The 23,808-nt window shown below is 39.6% G+C and overlaps 1 protein-coding gene and 1 long non-coding RNA gene across 2 annotated transcripts in view; one reads left to right on the top strand and one right to left on the bottom strand.

Annotated features, from left to right (window-relative positions):
* The window catches only part of LOC119086259, a 34,319-nt gene extending 29,038 nt beyond the window's left edge, over positions 1-5,281 (top strand). Inside the window, exons 3-4 of the long non-coding RNA XR_005089500.1 lie at positions 2,172-2,252; positions 4,898-5,281. This is a non-coding gene — a long non-coding RNA (uncharacterized LOC119086259). The remainder of the gene's footprint in view (positions 1-2,171; positions 2,253-4,897) is intronic.
* Positions 1-23,808, bottom strand: part of Stk32a (serine/threonine kinase 32A) — a 113,605-nt gene that overhangs the window by 63,325 nt on the left and 26,472 nt on the right. The window contains exons 3-4 of the mRNA XM_028881730.2: positions 16,868-16,923; positions 15,716-15,867 (exon numbers count right to left, since the gene is read on the bottom strand). Coding sequence (XP_028737563.1) covers positions 15,716-15,867; positions 16,868-16,923 — 208 coding nt within the window. The remainder of the gene's footprint in view (positions 1-15,715; positions 15,868-16,867; positions 16,924-23,808) is intronic.

Here is a 23,808-nt window from a genome sequence, read left to right as displayed (position 1 = left end):
ATGGAGACCCTTGTTGCTGGAGGGCTTCTCTCCAGGTTCCCCAAGCCCCGCAGTCCCACAATCCACTTATAAAATAATCACTCAGACGCTTATATCACTTATAAACTGTATGGCCGTGGCAGGCTTCTTGCTAACTGTTCTTTTATCTTAAATTAACCCATTTTTATAAATCTATACCTTGCCACGTGGCTGGTGGCTTACCAGCGTCTTCACATGCTGCTTGTCCTGGCGGTGGCTGCAGTGTCTCCCCTCCTTCTTCCTGTTTCCCCAATTCTCCTCTCTCTTTGTCCCGCCTATACTTCCTGCCTGGTCACTGGCCATCAGTGTTTTATTTATATAGAGTGGTATCCACAGCAGACCCTTGCCAGCTATAAACTGTCTCTATTTTCTCTCATTTTTTGTGGTGCCATTTCACTTATTGATCACAGCTTTGAAGAACTTATTTTTTTAAAATTGGTAATGTCTTTTAAAATATTGTAGCACACATTCTCTGTACATCATACTTAGGAAGCAGTTGATGTATGAGCTTGTAGAACTATTCCTATATTTTTGTAAAAGTTCCTAGATTTAGCTCATGTTTATGTCTATCACCTATTTACATTAACTTCTATATGTGATATAAGGTAGAATGTGTTTCCATTCTTTTGCTTTTTGTCGCCCAGTTGTCTCGTTACCATTTGCTGAATTATCTAGTTTTCCACTACTGGATTATCTTGACACTTTGGTTAATAATCAGTAACAATTGATGTGAGGATTTACTTTTAGATTCTCAATACTCTGTATGTCTACTTTTAATGCAGCTACCCTGTTGATCCTGTAGCTTTGTAGTAAATTTGAGATGGGCAAATATGAACACCCCAACATTGTTCTTTCTGCTCAAGATTGTTTCAGTTAGTTCTTGGATTGTTAAAAAAAATTCTCAGATCCCTTGAATTTTTATGTGAATTTCTTTCTTTCTTTCTTTCTTTCTTTCTTTCTTTCTTTCTTTCTTTCTTTCTTTCTTTCTTTCTTTCTTTCTCTCTCTCTCTCTCTCTCTCTCTCTCTCTCTCTCTCTCTCTTCTTTCTTTTCTTTCCTTCCTTCTCATTTGTTTGTTTGAGTCAAGGTCTCTCTCACTATGTAGTCCTGGCTGGCCTGGAGCTCATTATGTAGAACAGGTTGGCGTCAAACTCATTCAGATCTACCTGCTTCACTTCCTGAGAGTTGGGATTAAAAGTCTGCAAGCTTCCATGTTAGCATGTCTATTTGGTGTCATCCTTATTCAGTTTATGCTTAGGAAGCCATGTAGGTGAGAACTCATGGATGCAGCTTCTGACATCTCTAGGAGTCACAATCTCACAGCAAACTCCAGGTTTCGCTGGCTCTTACCATCTTTCTGCCCCGTCTTGTTCAGTGATCCCTGAGTCTTAGACACAGGATTGTACTGTAGAAGTATCGTTTGAGACTGGCCTATACAACTCTACATTTTGATTGGATGTGTTTTTCTGCAGTGGTCTCTGTTGCAATGAAACATTTTGTAATACAGACTGAGCAGGTTGTATTTATTTATGCATTGAGAAACACACACACACACACACACACACACACACACACACCAGCACCTAAAGAAAAGAGGCCACAGATTTGAAAGAGAGCAAAAGAGGGGGTGCATAGGAGGATTTGGGATTTGGAAAGAGGAAAGAGAAAGGAGAAATGGTGTAATATAATCTCAATAAAAAATTAAAAATTAAAAAATTTCTCTTTTAAAGTGTATGCCACCACACCCAGTTCTTTGTAAATCTCAGGAGCAGTTTGTGGATTTAGGTTTTTTGTTTGGTTTGGTTTGGTTTTTTTTCAAGACAGTGTTTCTCTGTGTAACCCAGGCTGCCCTGGAATTCTCTGGCTGGACTCAAACTCTGGGAGATCCCACTGTGTCTGCCTCCCTAAGTGCTAAGATTAAAGGTATACACCACCCCACACACCAGCTTCGGTTCCTGTTTTCTTAACCATCCAGGACTTTCATCTTTCATAGGGAAATTCTTTAGATTGTTGGAAGTCTGTTTTTTTTTTTTTTTTTTTTTTTTTTTTTTTTTTTTTTTTTTTTTTTTTTTAACTTAGCAATACAAGCTGGAGAAAAGACCATAAAGAGTTACCTGTCGTTTCCTTTTCTTATCTGTGACATGCCACAATTTAGGTCCATCACCTTGTTTGCTCAAGCTATCCTCTGTGGGAGACCATGAGGGCTGTTTCCAAGCTTTTACTATTGGAGACTAAGGTAACACACTTGTACATACGTAGTGCATGTGTCTTTTTATATTCTACTTAGCATTACCGTATATTGCTAGGAGTAGGTTTGCTAGTATCAGGACTCACTATAACAGAGGGCAAAGGCACACATAGTTGCGTTACATTCTATTAAGTTTGTCTTTGAGTGTCTGTGCCAACTCTGAATCCCACCAGGAATATATAATAGTGCAGAAGTTGTCACATTCATTTTCTAGGGAAATATTGTTAAATTTCCAGGGATTTTTCAACTTTGGAAAAAATTCATCAGTACAGCACGCTTTGAAACTTACAAAGCTCTTATTTCTCTGTCTTCTTAGTGCCTTACAGAGTTTACTGATGAAAAATGTAGTTTAAATACCCTCCTTAAACCAATGGCCAAATGACATTACCCACTCTTGTGTATTTTGCAGCCACATCACTGAAAGCCATGAACTTGATGAATCAGAGTATAGGCAGATCTTTTAGACAGAATGGAATTAAGAAAACTACTACATAGTCAAACTTCCAATTTGTGAGAACAATTTTCATGTACATCTCAGAGATATAAAAGCTTGGTCTGGGTTTATCTCAGCTCTACTTTAGTGTCTCGCGATCTCAGGGTTATTTCTATTTCCCTCTTGTGCATTTCCTAAGCACTCAGACACTTGCCTGTGATAGAGCATTTCAGAAACTCAGCAGTGGATGCTTTTCTGAATCATGCTGTATTTTCACAATTTATTCATTGAGCTTGAAGTCCTCAGTTGAGGGAAAATTTTGAAGATCCTATGCTTTCTTCATCTCTGTATCCACCAGGAACCCCTGACATATAGTGTGGTGTATCATGTGTACCTGTTTATTCAATGACATTATACAAATATTTATTGCATATCTATATTCCTGTACAATGTGTTGCAGTTAAAAGAGTGACCCAAAGAATATGGGTTTTCTTCTCTCGTGAAATCAACCATTTTAAAAAAGAAATATTGGCCGGGCGTTGGTGGCGCACGCCTTTAATCCCAGCACTCGGGAGGCAGAGGCAGGCGGATCTCTGTGAGTTCGAGGCCAGCCTGGGCTACCAAGTGAGCTCCAGGAAAGGCGCAAAGCTACACAGAGAAACCCTGTCTCAAAAAACCAAAAAAAAAAATAAAATAAAATAAAATAAAAAAATAAATAAAAAAGAAATATTTACACAAATAAGTGGTTAGAAAATTTGACAAGAAATATGAAAGTAAAATACAAAGCACTGTGATAGAAATTAACAGGAGGCCCTAAAATTAATTATAGGGATCATAAAAACCTCACAGAAATTGGACATGAGCCATAAACTGAAGTCTTCATTAAAACACAAAGATATGTAACTTTCACAGTGAAAAACATGGTGTGTAGTTTTTCATTTTAAATCACAGAACAACCTGTAGATTATTTTCCCATGTCCTTATGCCATAGCTGATTGTTCAAAGCATTGACCTTTCTCTGGACAGAACTCTGCGTATTTTGTGATCCATAAGCGCATCATACTCACTCTAGAGATCTTGTATATGAAGTCTCTCCAGGGGAAATTTGACTACTATAATTTGTACAGAATCTCCCGAGATGGTTCCCTTAGAGAATGAGATCTGCAGTAAACAGGCAAAAGGGAATAACAGTTCTTGTTCCCCATGTAAATGGAAAAACCAAGACACATGCTCAGATGTTAATGAGGAGCAATTAAATCAGAACATTACACAAAGGGTTAGAAAAAAAATAAGCATTAGAAATTGATAATTTTTGGGCTCTGTGACAATCACAGACCACTGAATAGAGACCAATCCAACTTGGTGATTCTGGGTCGTTGACAGGATAGTAAATGTCCACTTGTGGTTGGGAATGGATGGGAATGTCTTGGCTGGTATTAGCAGAGTTCAGAAGGCTGAATCAGAGGTGTTGATCTGCCATTCCTTTGTCTCTCTGGCTCAAAAGACAATACATTCCTTACTGAACAAGATGTAAAATTCCAAGAATTCTGTGGCAAAGGAGGGCTTCCCCAGCATAGATACAAGTGTTCTTCCTTTGTCCTTCATGTCCTTCTTTCTGAGTCTCTGTATTCAATACGCCTAACTCCCTTCCAATCAAGTAATTCCTACATCCAAACTGGATCAACATCATCTTCTACAGAGCTGGGAGCAGCCCAGTGTCCTGTGTTAGCAGGGATGTACTACCTAGCAATATTTCTGACAGTCAAAACTCCTCTAGGCAAGCAAATAAAGAACCACTCCCCACTTGAGTATTTTAAAGAACAAGTTGTGATTTTATTCCACTAAAATATATTATTTATCATGCTAAAAGATGTCCACATTTTCAATTAGTTCTTTGACTGTATTTATTTTTAAATGCTTTGTTGAAGGAATGATAACTGAATACGTTACATACATAACATTAAGATGGAATGTAAGTTAACATTGATGGGATCCAGATTGGCCATAACACTGGTTTTGTGGCTCTGACCTAGTCTGCCTATTTTTCTAAAGGGACAAAACTAACACCTACCACACAGGAACTGACATGATAATAGTATGAGATGGTGTCACTTTCCATATGATATAGGAGATTGTATTACTTTCCATATAGATGTTCTTAAGTTTTTCCTAAGAATCTACACTTTTTTTTCTTTTCGAGACGCCTCAAACTTTCAGTTGCCCTGCCTGAGTCTTCCATGTGCTGAAGTGAGAAGTCTACACCCCCATCCACAGCAAGAATCTTCTCGAGTCTGTGAGAATCCTTCGTGATGAAACCCTAATCTGATAGGTCTTAAAACATTTTAAAAACTGCAAAACTCATATTTTCCATGTGCAATCTATGTAGAAAAACATGAAATTGCTGATTTGATTCACCTTGAATTAATAAATACAAATTTTAAATGGGTACTTAGAAAATACCACTCTAATTTTTAAATTGTACACTTTCACTGATTTCTTAGCTTCTCTCCTTAAAATTTCCACACCCTTCATTCTCAGTTTATGATGCCATGGGGTAAGCAGAAACAATAACATGACCATTACTTCCTCATAGGCCTATTAACAAATCTCCCTCCCTCCCTCACCACCGCCCAACATATGCTTAATATTTGGTGTTCTCTCCTAGTACAGTGAAAGAAGCATCCTCATTTCTACCTCAGGCTAACCCTTTCACCTGTACCTTCACCTAAGGCTAGTCCATTCACCTTCACCTTCCACATAGGGGATAGCCCATTTATACTTGTCAATCATTCCCCTTCTGCCCTTCCTTGACAATTCTTTTCTCTAACTGCCTTATCATCTTTGACATTCACCCCTATTTATACATATCTCAAAACGTATTCCAAATAAAACATGAATTTATAAATAAAAGAAGTATACAAATAAGGTGAAAATATAGAATCTAACAAGTTTATGAATCTCATAGTGACCCAGGATTTTATATAAGTGTATAAAGGAGACTGGAATTTGACCGAATTTGACCAAATACAGTTTATTTGGGGGAGTTGTTTTGTGAGTACCAAAACAATTTACTTTTTTTTTTTTTTTTCAGTTTTTTGAGACAGGATTTCTTTGTGTAGCTTTGGAGTCTGTTCTGGAACTCACTCTGTAGACCAGGCTGGCCTCGAACTCACAGAGATCCACCTGCCTCTGCCTCCTGAGTACTGGGATTAAAGGCGTGCGCCACCACCATCCAGCCACAATTTACTTTTTATGGAATAGAAATGATCTCAATTTAAAAAGAAGTTACTTGATAACCTGCAATACTCATTCATTTTAAAATTCATAGAATCTAGGGAACTTACTTACTGTGACCATGATAACAGATACCCTACAGAAAACTTCACATGGCATTTCAAAATATTAAAACCTGCTTCTAGGAGCTCAAGAAAGACCCACGTGCCCAGGATCACTTCTGGGCTTAGCTTTGCTCCCTTTGCACAGGAGCAAAGGAGTGAGACCAGAAAGAGAGAAATGAAACCACCACTGTCTGCTCACGACATGGTTATAAATATTGAAAATCTATGGGGAAGTTACTGAGGAAGCTCAGCAGGGCTTGTGGGAATAATGCCAATATCAATTTTATTTTAGTATTCAAGCAACAGACTACTAGAAAACACAAATTTAATAAAAAAATTATCAAAAACATCAAATATTTAAGAGTAAATCTTAAAAACAGATAAAACAGGCCTCCACACCGGGGTTACATTAAAAACAGAAAAAAGGGGAGAAAATCAAGAGTTCTCTACATTAACAAGAAAAACACATAATGTATGAATGAAAAGATTTACTATTTTAGTATGATACAAGTTCTCCTGGAATCAATCTATGAATTCAATAGTACCCAAAACAAACACCAGTAGCTTTAAAATACAAATTGAAAGGCTATTATAAAATTTATATAAGATTGAAAAGCTTCAAATAGAGCCAACAGAATGCCAAAGTTGTACTGTGCCAATGAAATAGGAAGCCTCGGGACGTGGATGTGCCAGAGTAGCCCTTTCATCCACGGGGCTGAGTGCAGACATCCACACCTGTGTAGCACCTAGGGAGATAGATGATAAACAGGGCTGTGCTGCGGGAAGGTTCACCCTCCATCCAGCCTCCTAAAGCTCCCCCATCTCCTATGAGCACGGTGGAGCCCTCAGAGCCTTTAATCCTCAGCCCTTACATCTAGCCTGCACTCTCCAAAGGGCTCACTTGCAGTCCCTAAAATGTAGCCACTAGCCAGTGCTCTGCACATTGCTGTCTTCTCTGACTACTCCCTGGAGTTTGGGCTTCTCCAAGAACATGGTATTTACTCCCTACCCAACAACTGTATTCAGATCACTGACTGAGCTTAAGCCCAAATTGAATCTGCTTCTACTCAGATCTCCCCATCTCTGTGGACGACCTTGTCACCCAGGTTGCTCAGGCCAACAAACCAGGAGTCTTTCTTTCCTCTGTCTTGTTAGCTAAGGGGCAGGTCTGCTTTTTTGAGCAGAGCCAATTAGACTTCTTCCTGGGACTTTGGATCTTGAGTGGTTGACACAAGGTTAGGAAATTGGTTGGAGTTGACTCATCTGGGCCAGACAGCCTCAAGAGTTTGCCCATTAGTCCTTGTACCTGGATTTCCTGGAATTGCCTTTGTCTCTGCTCAACTCCATTTCTTCATCTAAGTTATCTATCTCTCATGGGTCCAGTGAGTTTCCTTTGAGCTGAGTATTTTTAATATCTGTGTGTTGTTTTCTATAAAGCAACATCCCTAATAAGATGAGAGAATGAAGAGTGGATGCATGTATTATGAAGACCCAGCTAGTCCGTGAGACTAGCCCATTACTCCATGAGGCAGCCAGTCATCAAGTACATATGGTACAATTACTGTACATGGGCTACCCAATAACACTGTGCCTCTGCTAAGTCCTTCAGGGACTGCCCTTCTGTTTTATCCATGTAAATCAGGATCATGCCCAAAAACAATTATGGCAATGAGGTAGAATTGGGGCTTAGAATATTTTAATACAGGCTTATACACAAGGGCTCAGAGAAAGAAAGGGCCTCAAAAGAAAGCCAGGTGCACTTGAGAGCATGCGTGTGAGCTTCTTAGAAGAATTACATACAGTAAGACATATATATATATATATATATATATATACACACACACACACATATGTGTGTGTGTGTGTGTGTGTGTGTGTGTGTGTGTGTGCATGCAGACTCCTCAAAGGAGAGTTACTTCAAAGACAAATTCTTCCTTGAAGAATTTAGCAGTTAGATGCACTTGGTTACCTCTTGCAGTTCCCAATTCTAGCACAACTGAGAGGTTTTACCATTCACTTCATCATTTGGTTGTTTCTTAAGGACATTTTGCATCTTGTGGTGGACGGTTCCTTAATTCACCACAGTGATTCCTCTCCCTGCCCTCCTGAGATCCAAACTTTGCCATGACCCTCCTCAAAGTAAAACCTGCTTCTCTAGCCCTGTGATCTGATCATGACCCCATGGTTCACTTTGGCCAGTGAGACAGTGGAAGACATGAGGTAGGCAGAGGCTGGAAATGTGTTTCTCGTGAAATGTGTCCTTTTGTGCCTGTGGAATCCTTCCACGGCCACTTGACAGCACCCCATATCTCCACTGCTGTGAAGACAGCAGCAGAGATGACTAGTCGCAGTTCTCAAGAACTAGGTGGATTATTTTGGATGGCTGACACCCCGATCTCCAACAACTTTAAGTAAGTCTTCCCAAACCAAAAGAAATGCTTGGCCAGGCCATAGGGTCATGAGGAATAAAATATCGGGTGGTAGGGACAGAGAGTCACTCCTTCCATGAGGAGCTTCACTCAATTGTTCAAAGGCATGATTTACTAAGCAACTACTATGTGCAGTATTTTATATATGTATTTGGATCATGTATAGCTATCTAGATGAGTATTGCTATTATTCTCAATTATGTATAGGGAAACCAAGCAGAGTACCTGGGGTAACCAGCTTAACTTGTAGTTACCAAACAGCAGAACAGGAATTAAAACACAGGTCCCTCAGACCCTAAGGCCAGGTAGGACCTGGAGTGAGTATGATTATAAAATAGTATGTTTGTGAGGGTGAAAAAGTGTTATTGATATGGTGGGACAAGATCAATCAACCAGGAGCCAATAACCCGGTCCTATCACCAACTTCCTTGATTCATTTTCTCACTGAAAAAGTATTTATTGATAGCTTGCTGTGTGCTAGGCACTGTTGTAAGTTGAAGAAGGAGACACAGAAAAGTGTGCAAGTGTACCTGCTTGCCTTGTTATATTCCTGTGGTGGGTATGAGAAATAATAAAATTAATCCTGCTGCTTTACATATTTTGTAGGGGATTGTATAAGACAGAAAGAAGGCAAATTTGAGGGCAGGTTATCAGATGCGAGCCCAGGAAGCCCCTTACAGTTAGTTGGCTCTGTATAACTCCTGGGGAAGCCCCTCAGTTTCTCCAGGTGTAGAATGGAACTACCAATCCCTCTCAACTGAGTTTGTTAGGATAAACAAAGACTCTAATATACAGCAAACCAAAAGCAACAGGACGCCATTCAGAGGCACTTTGTCAGATACTGAGTTCTCAGTCTGTGACTCCAGAAAGCTGACTGAAGATCTTTGGTAAAGCTTCCAGGGAGCCATTGGTGAGGCTGTGTGTGCAGCTGTCTGAAAGGACCTCTTGTCACGCTCCAGGTACAGGTGGTCTTTTCCACTTACAATAGATGACTTTGTCCTCTAGTTTATTAAAACCACATGTGAGCCCTTTCTGTTCAGGGGGCCCATGGACCCAAGCAAGCAGGGAGAGAAGCCTCTGGAGTGCCTTGCAGCTGCAGGCTTAATCTCAATTAACAATAGCCACCTGGGGAAGCTGCTGCAAGTCTATTTGTTTTCTGAGAGTGGGTTGCCAGGGCTTTGTTAACAGCCCTCAGGGAGGGACTCACAGCAAGACTGTATTTACTTTTCCTGGATGCCAGCCCTGTCTAGCAGCTTTCACTTGATAACTTGCCCTATATCTGAAGAGTCTTCCTGATTGGGTCCAGGAACAGGAGGCTGGCAAGGTTGAATATTAATTCAAATGTTTTTCCTCCCTGACAGCTTGTCCTACAGGGGTGAACTTCTGTTCCTGTTACATAGGTACCCACACGCAGGGGCATTCTACTAAATCCTTCCTCACAGTTTATATTTCAATGGCCATTTGATTGACATTAGTGTTTTCCTATCAATAGTAATAGTGTGCAGATAAGAGTTCTGTCTATTCTTGCTCATCACTATATCCTCTCACTGTGGGTGTGTGTTACAATTAGGATCGCCAGATGGAGCAAATAAGAGTACTCTATAGCTAGGTAAATTTGAAATTCAGATACATTCAATAATGAATAACTTAAAGATATGTCTGTGTGGCGCTTGGGACCTAGGCTAAAATTATTGGGTGTTTATCTGAGATTCAAAAAACTGTGCCTTCTATATTTATATGGCAGCCTGAAATATAGCTTTATTCTGATGCTCAGTAGGTATACACACTAAAGAAGGAAAGAATGGGGCTAATGAGTGACAAAGCTAGAAAACTATATGCAAATATTTTTCTGGAATGCACATATCAACATATTAAATATGGGTGTTGGAAGGGGTTAAGATGTCTAAGGATTTTCTGTTTGTCTATAAGATTCTTTTTCTATGTTTCAAATTAGTTGCAATAAGCAGACAAATTTTCAAGCAAATATACATACACACAAGGGGAGAGATACACACACACATACACATATACACACATACACACATCTATACATTCATACTTCTTAACATTAAAACAAACACTGTTTAAGAGAAATGTGTTTCTTTTTCCTCAGCTTGAAAAGTAAAGTTTTCTGAGGACAACCCCAGAGGCTGAGTGTATCTTGAGCATGGATGAGGTTATTCAATGAAATACAGGGGGAAAAAAATAGAAAAACAGAGGGTGTGAAATGGGTAGGGGTTTTATATCTTAGACAATGTTTCTTAAGGAAATTAGCCTCCAAAGCTTTAGAGATATCCAAGTAAATCTAATAGTTGAGCCAGGACATAAAACTGAGTTATATATGATATTCTGGGGAGTATTTAATTAACTTGTGTTTTATTTGCTGAATGAGGGTGGAAAATCAAAATCAACTCTAATAAAGGATGAATTGCAAATACTTCCCATGATGCTTTGGAATCAAGCATCCTTCAAGTTAGTTGACTTTTGGGCATCCACACTGGCCAGTTAGTGACTAGTATTTTTAGAATATTAAACCTGCATGGAGCAAGGAAGAAAAAAATGCTAACAAATAGTTACAAGAGCCTAGATGCTAGGTAATCCTTTTCATCCATTGCAACCATGTCTTCTGACAATGTGACTTAAAAATGACAGATCATTCATTATTAAGACTCAGAAGCTTTGTAACATGCTGATTTTTTTCTGAAAAGTCTCACTTAAAAACACTGTAACTTAGGACAGAAAGCATTACAAGAAGAAGGAATACATGCCCTCTGTGAAGATTTTTATCTTAAGGATTAAAAAGTTAAACTGGCTTCTGCTAAGGGGCTGTGGGGAGTAGGAGAAAACTCAAGGGAACAGGAACAGGGTGATGCGAAGGTAGAAAGGGCAGTATTAGGAATGGAGAGGATTCAGTGGACAAGAAATTAGGTAAGATGGCCGAGAGATTTGTACAGGAGTAACCAAGACTAGGGGTGTGTGCAAGAGCCATATGAAGACCTATTTTATAAACATTAAAGATACAGTTTCAATAAACAAGTTTAAATAAAGGTACCCTACACAGTGTGACAATGCTCTTCCTACAGCCATAGGTTATTAAACAAAACTCTGAGTTCCAGGTATGGGATTCCCCCTTATATGCTGCAGATCAGGTATAGAGACCCACAGAGGTTTCATAATGAGAACTAACTGAGAGTCCAAGAATCTGAGCTTGCTTTACCCAGCAGGGCTGCATAAGGGAATGATTTGAACACAGGCATGGTTACCAAGTGTTTGGAAGGGTCTACACTTGGCTGTGTGGTATGCTTTGATCTAGCAAGAGGGAGGTCTCTTGCCCTGCCCCTTGGCATTGCTATATTATATAAAGCCCCTTTAAAAAGGCAGAAGGGACCATTGGGTTTTGATCCAGGTCCTCCCAAAGCTATCCTGTGTTTCTGTCTTTCTTCTCTACACTATCTTTCTATCTAAAAGTTTCTTGTACCTCTCTCCTTCTCCTAGGAACCCTTTTAAAAGGTGGCCTCCCACAGATGGTGGCAGAACTAGGAACTTGGGTACAGAGGAAGTAAGTGAGGGAGGAAGCCCCGCAGAAGGAGTGACATGTCCAGTTTTGTATTAAGATTAAGGCGGTGGTAAACTATTCTTCAGGAGTAAAAACTGTATATAGAAAAGTTAGGCTGTAGCAAGTATCTCTCTGTCTAGGTTTCTCTCTTTCTTTCTTTCTAACTTCTGATCTATAAAATTAGGTAAAAATATAGTGTTAGGTGTATGGATATTATGGAGGCTTAATAGGAAGGAACTTAGGGTAAGAGTAGAATTTCCCTTGTGCCATACCTGCAAACAGCATTCAGGAACAAGCAGTCACTGCAGACTTAGCAGTCTGAGAAAGAACAGCTGCTATGGGGCAGGGAAATAATAAGCAGAAATTTGGATATTCGCTTGTAGAAAGTTTGAAAACTAGGGAAGTTAAGGTAGAACCACAACAAGTACAGAGGTTCTCGGAGTTCATAGAGGAAATGTGTCCTTGGTTTTCTGACTATGGGACTCTGGACACAGACTCCAAATGCAACAATATTATGAGAAACACGGACCGGAAAAGGTTCCCATGGAAACTTTTTGGCCTGTGGGCATTAATTCAGGACAGCTTAGATCTAAGTCCCTGAGGTAGATACGGGCAGAATAAAACCCTTCACCTCACTGCTGCTAGATGAGAATGCTTTTACAACATTGATCAATCAGGGTCAGTTCCCTCTTGGCCATGCAGCCGAGTTTAAGGAATCACTGGCTAGAGAACACACTGCTATTGTTTTTGCTAAGGGGACATGTAGTCCTACTGCCTTCTAAATACTCATGTTCATAGCCACAGATTAGTGTTTCTCTCAAACATTATCAAAGAAGGTTCTTATTACACTATGCAGTGGTTAATGCAGAGACTGTAACTGGTGAAAACGCCAAGTGTAAGGGATTGTAGCGTGCTCAGCTCTAAAGGAGGTATCTCCATATCATCTGCTCCAAGCTCAGAGGACAGTGTAGAAAAGGCAGTGCAAAGAATGGGAGAACTAGAGGAGGGGAACGTGTGTTCCAAATATCTTCTCTAGATATGACGTAGCTGCTGTAGTCATGAATTAATTTCAGCTGTGTTTACCTGGACAAGCCCTGCACAAGACAGGGCCTGTCAATATTTCATCATGAGTCCCCACTTATCCCAAGAGGATTATAAACAGCTAATGGCAGCTTGGAGAAGTGATGTCACTTTCTTTCATGGTGTAGGCACTGATAAGTTGCCTAGGCCCCATTAAATAACCTTCCACCTATGTTCATACAAGCAATTCTAATTAAGTTCAGTGAACCAAAGCATTCAAAAGAGACGTGAAAGAAAGAGGGGCACTTACTGGGAAAAAGAAAGTTCCAGAGGGAGAGAAGGAGGAAGAATGAGAGAAATGAATGGAGAATGAAATGATGAAAATTCACACACACACACACACACACACACACACACACACACATGTCAACAAATAAAAAAGTAATTGTGTGTTCTGCACTGTGTATGTTGGATGTGGGGCTTCTCTTCCTTCTCTTCTATCAGTGGAGTTCACCCAATATTTCACTGTGAGATTCAATGAAAACAATAAAGGAACAGGGTACATATGCCAACAGTGATTCTGAACTGCTGTTCATGATCCCTTTTGGGGTAGAATGACCTTTTTTTCACAGGGGTTACAGATCAGATATTTACATTATGCTTCATAACAGTACAAAAATACAGTAACATAGTAGCAACAGAAATAATGTTATGGTTGGGGGTCACCACAAAATAAGGAAATGTACTAAAGGGTCGTAGCACCAGAAAGGTTGAGAACCACTGTGAGAGCATGTCTGTCCCACTATGGCCAGCTCCACACATACAGTGAACAGAATGTGGTCTGGAATGAGAGAATTTCTAAACGTTTTTGGCTTATTACATCCCAGCGCCCAGGTTTCATTGCCTGTACCCACATAGCCAGACGAGATGAAGCACAAAAGAGGAAAACTCTAGGTGTGTCCTTATGAAGAGTTCTTGACTCTAAAAAGGGAAAATGAGTTGGCTGTGCTTTTTAAGGAGGAAAAATATGACTTTGAACAAAGGGAGGCTATGAAGTGACAGCACCTTGTCATTTTTAGGGAGGAGAGAGAAGAGAGGATATGATGATTGCTAAGCAAGAGAAAGCCTGCATCCATTTTAGCATCTTACATGGCAGCATTTTGAATAGGCCACTCTAAAATACTGATTAACAAATACACTGAGGCTGTACCAAAATTAGACTCTTAGGTCTGAGTAGTGCACAAATTATAATAGATCTTTTTCTAAGTCACACAGAGCCCTCTCCTTTTCAACTGAGAAGCATCTAACACATTGCAGATTAAGTGGACTGTGTTAGGTAAAGATGGATGGAAGCAGGCTTTATGCACTGATGCCTCCAAAAGAATCTCCTCCAACACATAGTGAAATCTCAATTATTTTTCCATTAGCATTCTCTGGATAAAGACTTTCATTTTCTTTGCTCCTGCTGGCGAGTAAGAAACTGCTTGGCATGCATATTTAAATAACAGTCATACTGAATTAACTTTAAGATCCGGCTCTTAACATAATAGATGTGTTAAAATGTACAGAGAAATGAGAGAGAGAGAGAAAGATCTCAATGCACAAGAAAAGCACCAGAGGTAATAAACGTGACAAGTGTCTCAATGTCTTCTAAACCTTGGTTTATGGTAAAGGGTCTGAGGACTGACCCCAGATAGCCAATGTGTAGCCAATGACATTTTAAGCCTGTCTAAACCTATTGGTTGAGGAAGGCAGCACCTGTCTTTAGTGAATTACAGGCATCCGTAGCTGTTTCCAAAGTATAGCTCAAAGAAACCAGCCTGTTACCAGATACCTTAAGGAGAAAGTGTCTTCTACAAGATCCCAAGATAAACCTCATGTTAACAAGGGAGGCCATACTTGGTTCATGCCCTACAGTTTATCAGAAAAATCTATCTAATTAGAGATAACACATCTGAGCACATTCATTATTGGTCCATGTAATTAAAATTCTTTAAGAAACACTAACCCCAAGGGCAAAGGGGAGTATTTATTTGTGACAAGTTGCAAAAAAAAAAAAAAACAACAACTTTGGGTTGAGATGGTTCACTGGATACAAGCATGAGAATGGGAATTTGGATCCTCATACCCAGGTAAAGCTGGATGCAGCTGCACACATCTGTAATCCCAGCACATCAAATAGGAGGTGGAGACAGAAGAATCTCTAGAAGCTTGTAAGCCCCACCAGCCTGGTGTGTGCAGCAATAACAAGAAACTCTATTATTTCAAATAAGGTGGAAGAGAAGGGCAAACACCCGAGGTTGTCTTCTGATCTGCACACAAGTACAATTTCACACACATCTGCACTCACAGTTAGAGGCACATATGAACTTAACACCCCCCCCACACATATTACACACATACATCATATACACACATTAAAAGAAAAAACATTTTGGTAGAGTGCTTAACTCAGGTGTGCAAGGTCCCAAGTTTGATCTCCCAGCACCGCAATAAAACAAAACAAAACAAAACTTTTTTTTTCTCATTTTAACACCAAAGTTTTGTACAACATAATAAGGAAAACCATAATGAGGACTGGCCAATGCACATCAAGCAGTCATGATGTGATGATGTAACTGTGTTTGCAGATGGATTCAGGAGTGTCCATTCAGAGGTGCAGTCAACACACTTACCACAGATTCACCAGAAAAGGATGCTCCAGGCCCTTCATGATCTGGAGTTCCTTGAAGACATTCCTCACTTCATTGCGCTCCACACACTTCTGTTTATTCATGTACTTCATGGCATACATCTTCTTGGTATCATTCTTTTGCACGATGCAGACCTGATGATGCAAACCCTGGTCAGCAAGTGATTAGGGAGAAGGAAGACTGTGGCTGAGAGACTCAAGGCAAGATTTATTCTTCAGCATGGCATAGAGCCCTTGTCATTCTCTGGGATTAAAATTCTTTTTTTACTCAGGGTAAAGATTTCATTTTCATCCCCCATGTATTTACTACATCAATAATTGAATCTCTGCTTCCTCATATTAGTTTGCCTGCTTTTGCTCCTAGGATCTATGAGACAACATTTAAATCTGCTTTCGTGTTAAGAATCTTCTGATAACAAATAGCATCCTCAATCCTCCTTGAAGTGGCTGCAATGGATGTGACTAGAGAAGTAAGATTAAAAACAAAACAAAAAAAAAAAAAAACACTAGGCAGAGTGTTTCTTTTCCCAACATGGGTGACATAGTGGAAAAGTGTAAGCATAAGGAAGCAGCTACACAATTGTCCATGTTTTGTAATTCTTTTAGAGGCCTATACAACACTCACCAAAACAATAAGCAAATTTAATATGAAATCCTTGTTTTTAACTTAAAGTTTGTCTCCATGGAGAAACTAATACTCAGTTTGAAGACAGAAGACTCTTACAGGAAGCTGGACTATATATATTTTTCATGTAGCATTTTGGAAATTGGGGAAAATATAGAAACTAAGTGGCTTCTTTTCCTCATAAAAAATTATGTCTCATATTCATAATATAACTTTTACTGAGAAATTTGTGAATCTGAAATCTTAGCCTTCTTTAGGATAAAGAGAAAACTCCCCAACTCCCCTGACAGTAGGAGACTTGACTGACTTGAACAAGGTAGTCCTGAGTCAGAACAGGGTTCATCTTATAGCTAACTTTCATTATATGATGGTGATAATTTTGTAAAAGTGCATTCTAAACCATTTCCAAGTTATCTGTCTTTATAATGCCAGCACCTCAACAACCACACCATTCTCTGACTCTGTCCGTGACCCACAGCTCTGCAGGGTGTTGGACAATTCAGTTCTTACCTTCCCAAAACTGCCCTTCCCAATGGCTCGCAAAATTTCAAAGTGATCAAAGTTGACTGTAAAGCAAGAGAATGAAGACTATTAGGAGTTATGATAAATTACTTTTCAACAGCTAATCAAAGAAACAAGCACTGGGCTAAACCAAAGCACCTTGTCTAAAGTGACACAGCAAACTATGTTAAAATACCAATTTATTCACCAAAAATGACTTATTAGCCACTAATCACATGTAGCCATAGAGCTTAGGTAGTGTTAAGTGAGCAAAAATAGGAAATCTACCTTTGTGAAGCCTGTAGTCTAATGATACTGTATCGAGTACTTTGAGGTGAAATGCTCACAAAAATACATGGAAACTTAAAAGGGCATTCAGTCCTAGGAAGCCCAGAGACAGTGGGGCTTTCTCTAAGAACGAACACTGATTTGCCTGTAGACACTGGAGAAGGTGTGTCTGTGACTCTAAGCCACATGGCTTCATGAAAAGCTTCTATGCTTTCAACTTTTTTCCCTGCTTGCCTATTTTGCCCCTCCCTCCCTCTCTTGTACTTAAATGATTTCAGTTTCCCCAAGTAGTAAAATGCTGCGCCCATAAGTTCACAGAATGAACTCATCTCCAGCTTACAGAGGAGAATGTGTACATAGGTCTGTAGTGGGTAGCCATTCCAGCTTGGATCTGGAAGTTCCAACCCCCATTGAGACTCTGGCAACTGTCACGCCTACGAGGCGGGGCGAGGGGGAGGCGCTGGAAACCCGAGAGCTGGATGGGCCAGTGCTCGCTAGGTGCGTACTCTCTGTGCCTGGACCCTGGACGGTGGAGGTTGACTGTGCAGAGCTCCAGAGAACACCGCTGGATTGCGATACACCTTCCCCAGACCCCCGCAACCTATCTATTCCTTCATTTGTAAGTCATCCACTAAATAAATCTTCCTTTTAACTACGTGGAGTGGCCTTTATAATTTTCCCCAATATAGGTCCACTGAAGTGAGCTTTGAAGACGGGATGATCTGCACATGCTCTTTTGCATCCACAATGTCTCATGATGAGAAGAGCTATCCACTATGAGCATACATGATCTTTCAGGTTTAAGCTCATAAAATAATTCCCCAATAAGAACAAAATTCAGATTCTCTCTGGCAGGTGATAATCTTTGGTTTCTTGCCCTGATGACCTTAAGAAAGTGTATTTCCTAGTGTTGACATAAGGATTTAGACACACAAATTCTAAGTGAGAGATTAAAAGAGCTTCCTAAGGAAATACTGTGAAACACTAGAATGTATCTGTTATTGCTTGGAAAATCTGGCGCTTAGTTATTTTTGGGAAGGTGACATGCTATATCACATGTGTGCAGGTGGGGAACAGATTGGAGGAGCCAGCTCTCTCTTTCCAGAATGTGCATTCGCCGGACACTGAGCCATCCATCTAGGCCTCTCTCAACCCGTGAAGAGCTGTTTTCTGTCTTTATTATCAACAATTAGCTTCTCTCCCCATGAAGGGAAAAAGAGATCGGGGGCTCCTGAAAGTCTCTGGGTTTTCTGAAGCTCACACGTTTTTATGACTTCATCATCACTTCTCTGAACTTCCATTTTTTTTTCCTAGCACAAAATCCCTTTAATCATATGAGATCATAAGTCTACTTCTGTGGACTTAGGTTTAGGTTTTTTTTTTTTTTTTTTTTTTTTTTTTTTTTTTTTTTTTTACAAATGATCCATTCTAGACTGGGACCCCCAAATAGCAATGTGATTTGATAGGAAAAACAGCCTTGGTTTCTCCATAGGCTCCCCAGTAAAAATCTCCTAGGTGAGAAGACATCTTTACCTAGAATGTGAAGATAAAGCCGTTTCCTTCCGGAAGTATTATTCATGTGAATGACTCATCTACCACATTCTGTGTGTCATTTTGCTCACACTGGTTTCTCTGCAGCCTCAGAAGATTACCCACCAAGGCAGGTGAAGCTGTAACAAACTCTCTGTAGCCCCTAGTGCCATGATTTATATAAATTTGGCTCCCAGCAAATTTATCAAACTAAGCCATAAGGACATTCAAGACTCCCTAAACAAATGGGTCTTGTAAATATGAATAATATAACCATTTGGGCCATCTCAGGGAACATTTTGCTAACTGTGAGTGGAATCTCATTAGTAAGTTAAAAAACAGGTTTGGCATTCATGAGAAACATTAAATTTTTAAATGGAATAGAATAGAAAGTACCAGAAACTGCTCAAATGGGATATGAGTAGAATGCCAGCTCTGAAACATTTATTTTATGCATGTGGATAGATATGCAATTTTTGATGTGTGCCTTACCTTGAGTTGTCATGAAAATAGTTAGCAAAATGTTCTCTTGAATTACATATTGACTTGACCAGATCAATGACTTTTTACACTCAGTACATGAATCTCAGGTATACATTATTTACTATGATAACATTAAAAGAAATTAACCAGAATTTATTTGCAAACCAACCCAAGACTTTATCTTGAGCAAATCCAGTACTCATTATGACTTTTCCCCCACTAGCAGCCAGCCTAGGAGGCTACAATATCCCTAATCTCCAAACATACAGCAAGTACCAGGAAGCTTGAAGTCTCATTGTGATGTTAGTCTATTTCACAAGCCATGTCTTTTTCTAAATCATTCTAAGCATTAGTCAAAATTAATAAAAGAGTGCATGTCAAAGTACTTGGTAACTTTTGAAAGGACAAATATCAGCTCAGGACCTCCAAACCATATTCTCAGCACAAAGGAGATTTAATTGCCCCAGAGGGACAGAGGGCAGGGAATAAGAGACAAAGACAGGAGAGAGAGGATGAGGGAGAAGGAGAAGGAAACAAGGAAAAGGGGGAAGAGATGTTTGCCCAGAAGGGACAAAGGACTGCCACTGGATAGAGAGGAGATAGGCGTGGCACATAAAAAAATGGCAGTTTATAAAGTACAAGGGAAATGTACCCTATGGGAAACCTTATGTTAGGATGAGGTGTTTAATCTTAACTGGGCATGTTAATTAGGTGAGCCAAAGAGAGTTTTTGATTGCTGGACTTCAATACTTTGATAGCTGGATCTTCATAGTCAGCCTCAGGAAGAGGAATTGGCCCACTAAAGGAATAGGCCTCGTGGCTAGCTTCAGGAATGTAATCTAATGGTTTTTAGCAAGGCAGAGGGAATTGAGAAGGGCAAGGCCTGCCAGAGCCACATGCTCAAGTCAGCTAGTGTCTCTTCAATTTTATATTGGCAAAACTTCCTAATGTAATATGCCTTCCCAAATGTCAGTTCTCAGAAAAGTCTGAGGAAAAAAAATAAACATAGAAAACATATCTTGTATCTCTTAAGCTAAAGAGAGAACAGACTTGGAGCTAGTACCTCGCCATGCAAAGTCCCTCCTCCCTGGAATACAGCCTAGGGAGAAAAGCAGCTGCTGATCAGAAGTGACTAGGAGGGCTGGAGAGATGGCTCAGTGGTTAAGGGCACTGGCTGCTCTCCCAGTTGACCCAGGTCTGGTTCCCAGCACTCACATGGTAGTTCACAACCTTCTGTATCCAGTTGCAGGGGATCTGATGTCCTCTCTGGCTTTTATGGGCACCAGGCATGCTTGAGGTACAGAGATATACACAGAAGCAAAACACCTACACCCATATTTTTAAATGACTCTTTTCTTTTTAATCATCCTCAAGACAAGCTCTAAATCACAACAGTCTCTCTAAATGCCTAACAGCACAATCACCAATTAGTAAGAAAGCTAATTTGAAAATACAACCAAAATTCATACATTGAGACAGTACTATAATGAGAGAGACAAATTCAGAATTGTTGATTTCCAACAGAAATCCCACAGTGTTTTGTAGACTTAGAGTGTTTGCCTTTCTGATTCTGCACCCAGGATCTTCCACTGTCTTCCCAGGCATCATAATGCAGTTTTTACACATCTACCCACTCCAACTGAAGAACCCGGGAGAGCAATGTAGAATTTTCCTCTCATTGAGAATTGTTTAAATCAAATTATACTCACCAAGTCTTTCCCTAAACAGAAGCTTGCTGTCTCTAAGACACATTGCTGATGATGTTGCCAGTTTCTTTATTTCTCTTACTCTACCCCTCCCCATCTCAACATTTTGTGAAACTAACATTATTGAAGGAAGAAAAAGGGACCACTCCCTTTCAGAATATAAGACCCTACCTGACACTAGGCTTGGCAGAAGGACATTCTAGAAAGTGAAGCAATGCATCTTCGTTATTCTATTTTGAGATAACAATATTTGAAAACCTTGATTCCAGCCTTCGGAAGTAGCAAATCGTGAACATATGTGAGTCTATTGAGAACCAAGTCCCACAAACTGCTTATGTAAATCTTCCTATTGATGATGGAACAAGGACACCAGCTGTGTGACCCTGGACAAGTTACTCAATCTTTCCAAATCACAATGTCCCATCTGTAAAATGGAGCTAATTAAACCCAACAGGCATGATGCTTCCAAGATGAGACACTGTACGCCAGAAGTGTAGTGTCTGGCCCCCTGAAATCTGAAAATGACAATCACTTTTAAATGTGCAATTATTCAATGGAAATTGGGCCTTATTTCCAAAGTTTCAATTCTGTTCCTACAGTGCAACCACTGTTACAAGTGCTAGGATGTCCTTTTAAGGGTTTTTCTCAGCGTGTATGGGTTCCTTTCTGGCATCAGGACAGCACACTAACATCAGGACAGAAGCAGGTTTTCTAGTAACTCCACCGTGTCTGTCCATTTATATAAAAGACAGAGCTCTAATTATATTAAATGGATCGTGTGTCTTCCATTGTCTCAAACTACTGCACTTATTGATGAGTATTGAAAGGTGATTTACTTATCTACTACCAATAACACAGCCCCAGATAGCTTTGATGAGTTTTTGTACATATATTTGTAGGCTTAATTTATGAGAATTGGGACAAAGTATGCCAGCTTTCTAATGTGAAGATATTGTCAGTAGACCTCCAGAGATACTGCACCTATCCTCCTTCATACCAATGACATACAAGAGTGTCTTAACTAGAGTTATTATTACTGTGATGAAATACCATGACCAAAAGTAACTTGGAGAGGAAAGGGTTTATTTGGCTTATACTTCTATGTCACTGTTCACCATCGAAGGACATCAGGACAGGAACTCCAATAGGGCAGGATCCTGGAGGCAAAAGCTAATGCAGAAGCCATGGAGGGGTGGTGCTTACTGACTTGCTCTCCCTGTCTTTCTGAGCCTGCTTTCTTACAGAATCCAGGACCACCAGCCCTGGGGTGGTTTCACCTACAGTGTGCTGGGAACTGGGACCTCCCACCTCCAGCACTAATTTAGAAAATACCCTACAGGCTTGCCTTCAGACCAACCTTATGTAGGTATTTTCTCATTGAGGCTCCCTTCTTTCCATTGACACTATCCTGTGTCCAGTTGACATAAAACTAGTCAGCACAAGAAGATAATTTTTAACTTGCCAACACTACTACACATAATTACCTTAATCTGACAAAATAAAAATATGGATGTATTGACTTATTTCATCTCTTTAATGAGTCAAGCTGTATAAATATGTTATATATTTTTCAGAAAACTGCCTTTTCACATATTTTGCCTATTTGAATTATTTGTTAGTCATTTTGACTTGTGTGTGCACTTAAATTTAAGTAAATTAATTGATTATAAAATATCAATTCAATTTTTCTTGGCTATCCCTTTCAACCCATTTAAATAATGGAAGTCTTACGGTCAAATGTATCAATCTTTCTCTTTGGCCCTTCTGGGTTTGTCTTATTTCAAAATTGCTTTGAAAAACCTCTTCTTATATTTCAAATTAAAAGCCTTTTATAGAAAGTAGTGCTTATTAATTAATTATTTTTAAAAAATTCATTCATTCTGGTTGGAAAGGGGTGTGAGGATGTCACTACATACAACTGGAGGTCATAGGAAAATATGCTGGAATCAGTTCTCTCCTTCCAGGTCATCGAACTCAAGTTGTTGGCTTGAGGGCAAGCTCCTTTACACGCTGAGTCATTTTACAGGTCCATTAAAGCAGTCGACATGAATATATAATGTATATTATATATTCTGTTCTGTAATATAAATGCTTTTTTAAAAATCTTTTTCTATGGTATAAACATAAAGTGTAACTTGTATTGTATACTCTCATACACAGAACCAAAACGTTTCTAAATCCTGATGTTTTCAAGCACCTACACAAATCTGTGTGCATGGATGCCAATGCCATTTCCAAGTTGATGCTCTGACATTTTTTGAATGGCTATCAGCTTCAAGGAGGTCTTCAGAACTTGCTTATGCTGATAACTTTTGGGTAAATGCTAGTCTATAAAGTACAATGCTAACTTATGATGGTTCATGATTCCAGTCACTAGCATATTAAGTCAGGACAGCCTGACTCAGGTCAAGAGCATCAAAATAAGACAAATTTCTCAGAAAATGGGAAAAAATGAAATAAAAGGGTTTTTTTTTTATTCATTTTCTACAATCTTTCTACTTAAATGTGGTGATATTTAGTTCTGTGCTCTGTAAAGATAAAGTCAGTTCTACATGAAATCTTAATTGCTCAGCTGTTCACACACCCCACTTCATCTCCAGCCTGCAAACTCCTTTACTGTCCTCCCCAGGGGAGCAGAAGACCAAAGTGTGGTCCAACAACGACAATGCTCATTGAACTAGGCTGATGCTCAATGAAAATACAGTCTTTGATGACCTGTGAACACTGTCTTAGGCCCTGAAAAGTCTGTCTGCCCACTGGAACTTTCAGTCTATGGGCATGAGAAAGTAATCAATTATAGCCAATGTCCAACCTTATGTAAAGGATATCCATCGTTATTCTAAGCATGTGCCATAATTACCCCATCATTCCACCATTTCTACAAAACAGCACTACTATAATTGCTATTCTTTTTTAAAGATGGGCCAACTGCAGCAGAGAAAT

Source organism: Peromyscus leucopus, chromosome 19 (genome assembly GCF_004664715.2).
Source record: "Peromyscus leucopus breed LL Stock chromosome 19, UCI_PerLeu_2.1, whole genome shotgun sequence".
Lineage (NCBI taxonomy): Eukaryota > Metazoa > Chordata > Mammalia > Rodentia > Cricetidae > Peromyscus > Peromyscus leucopus.
The sequence above is the reverse complement of the archived record's forward strand: the minus strand, read 5'-3'. Positions and strand labels throughout refer to the sequence as shown.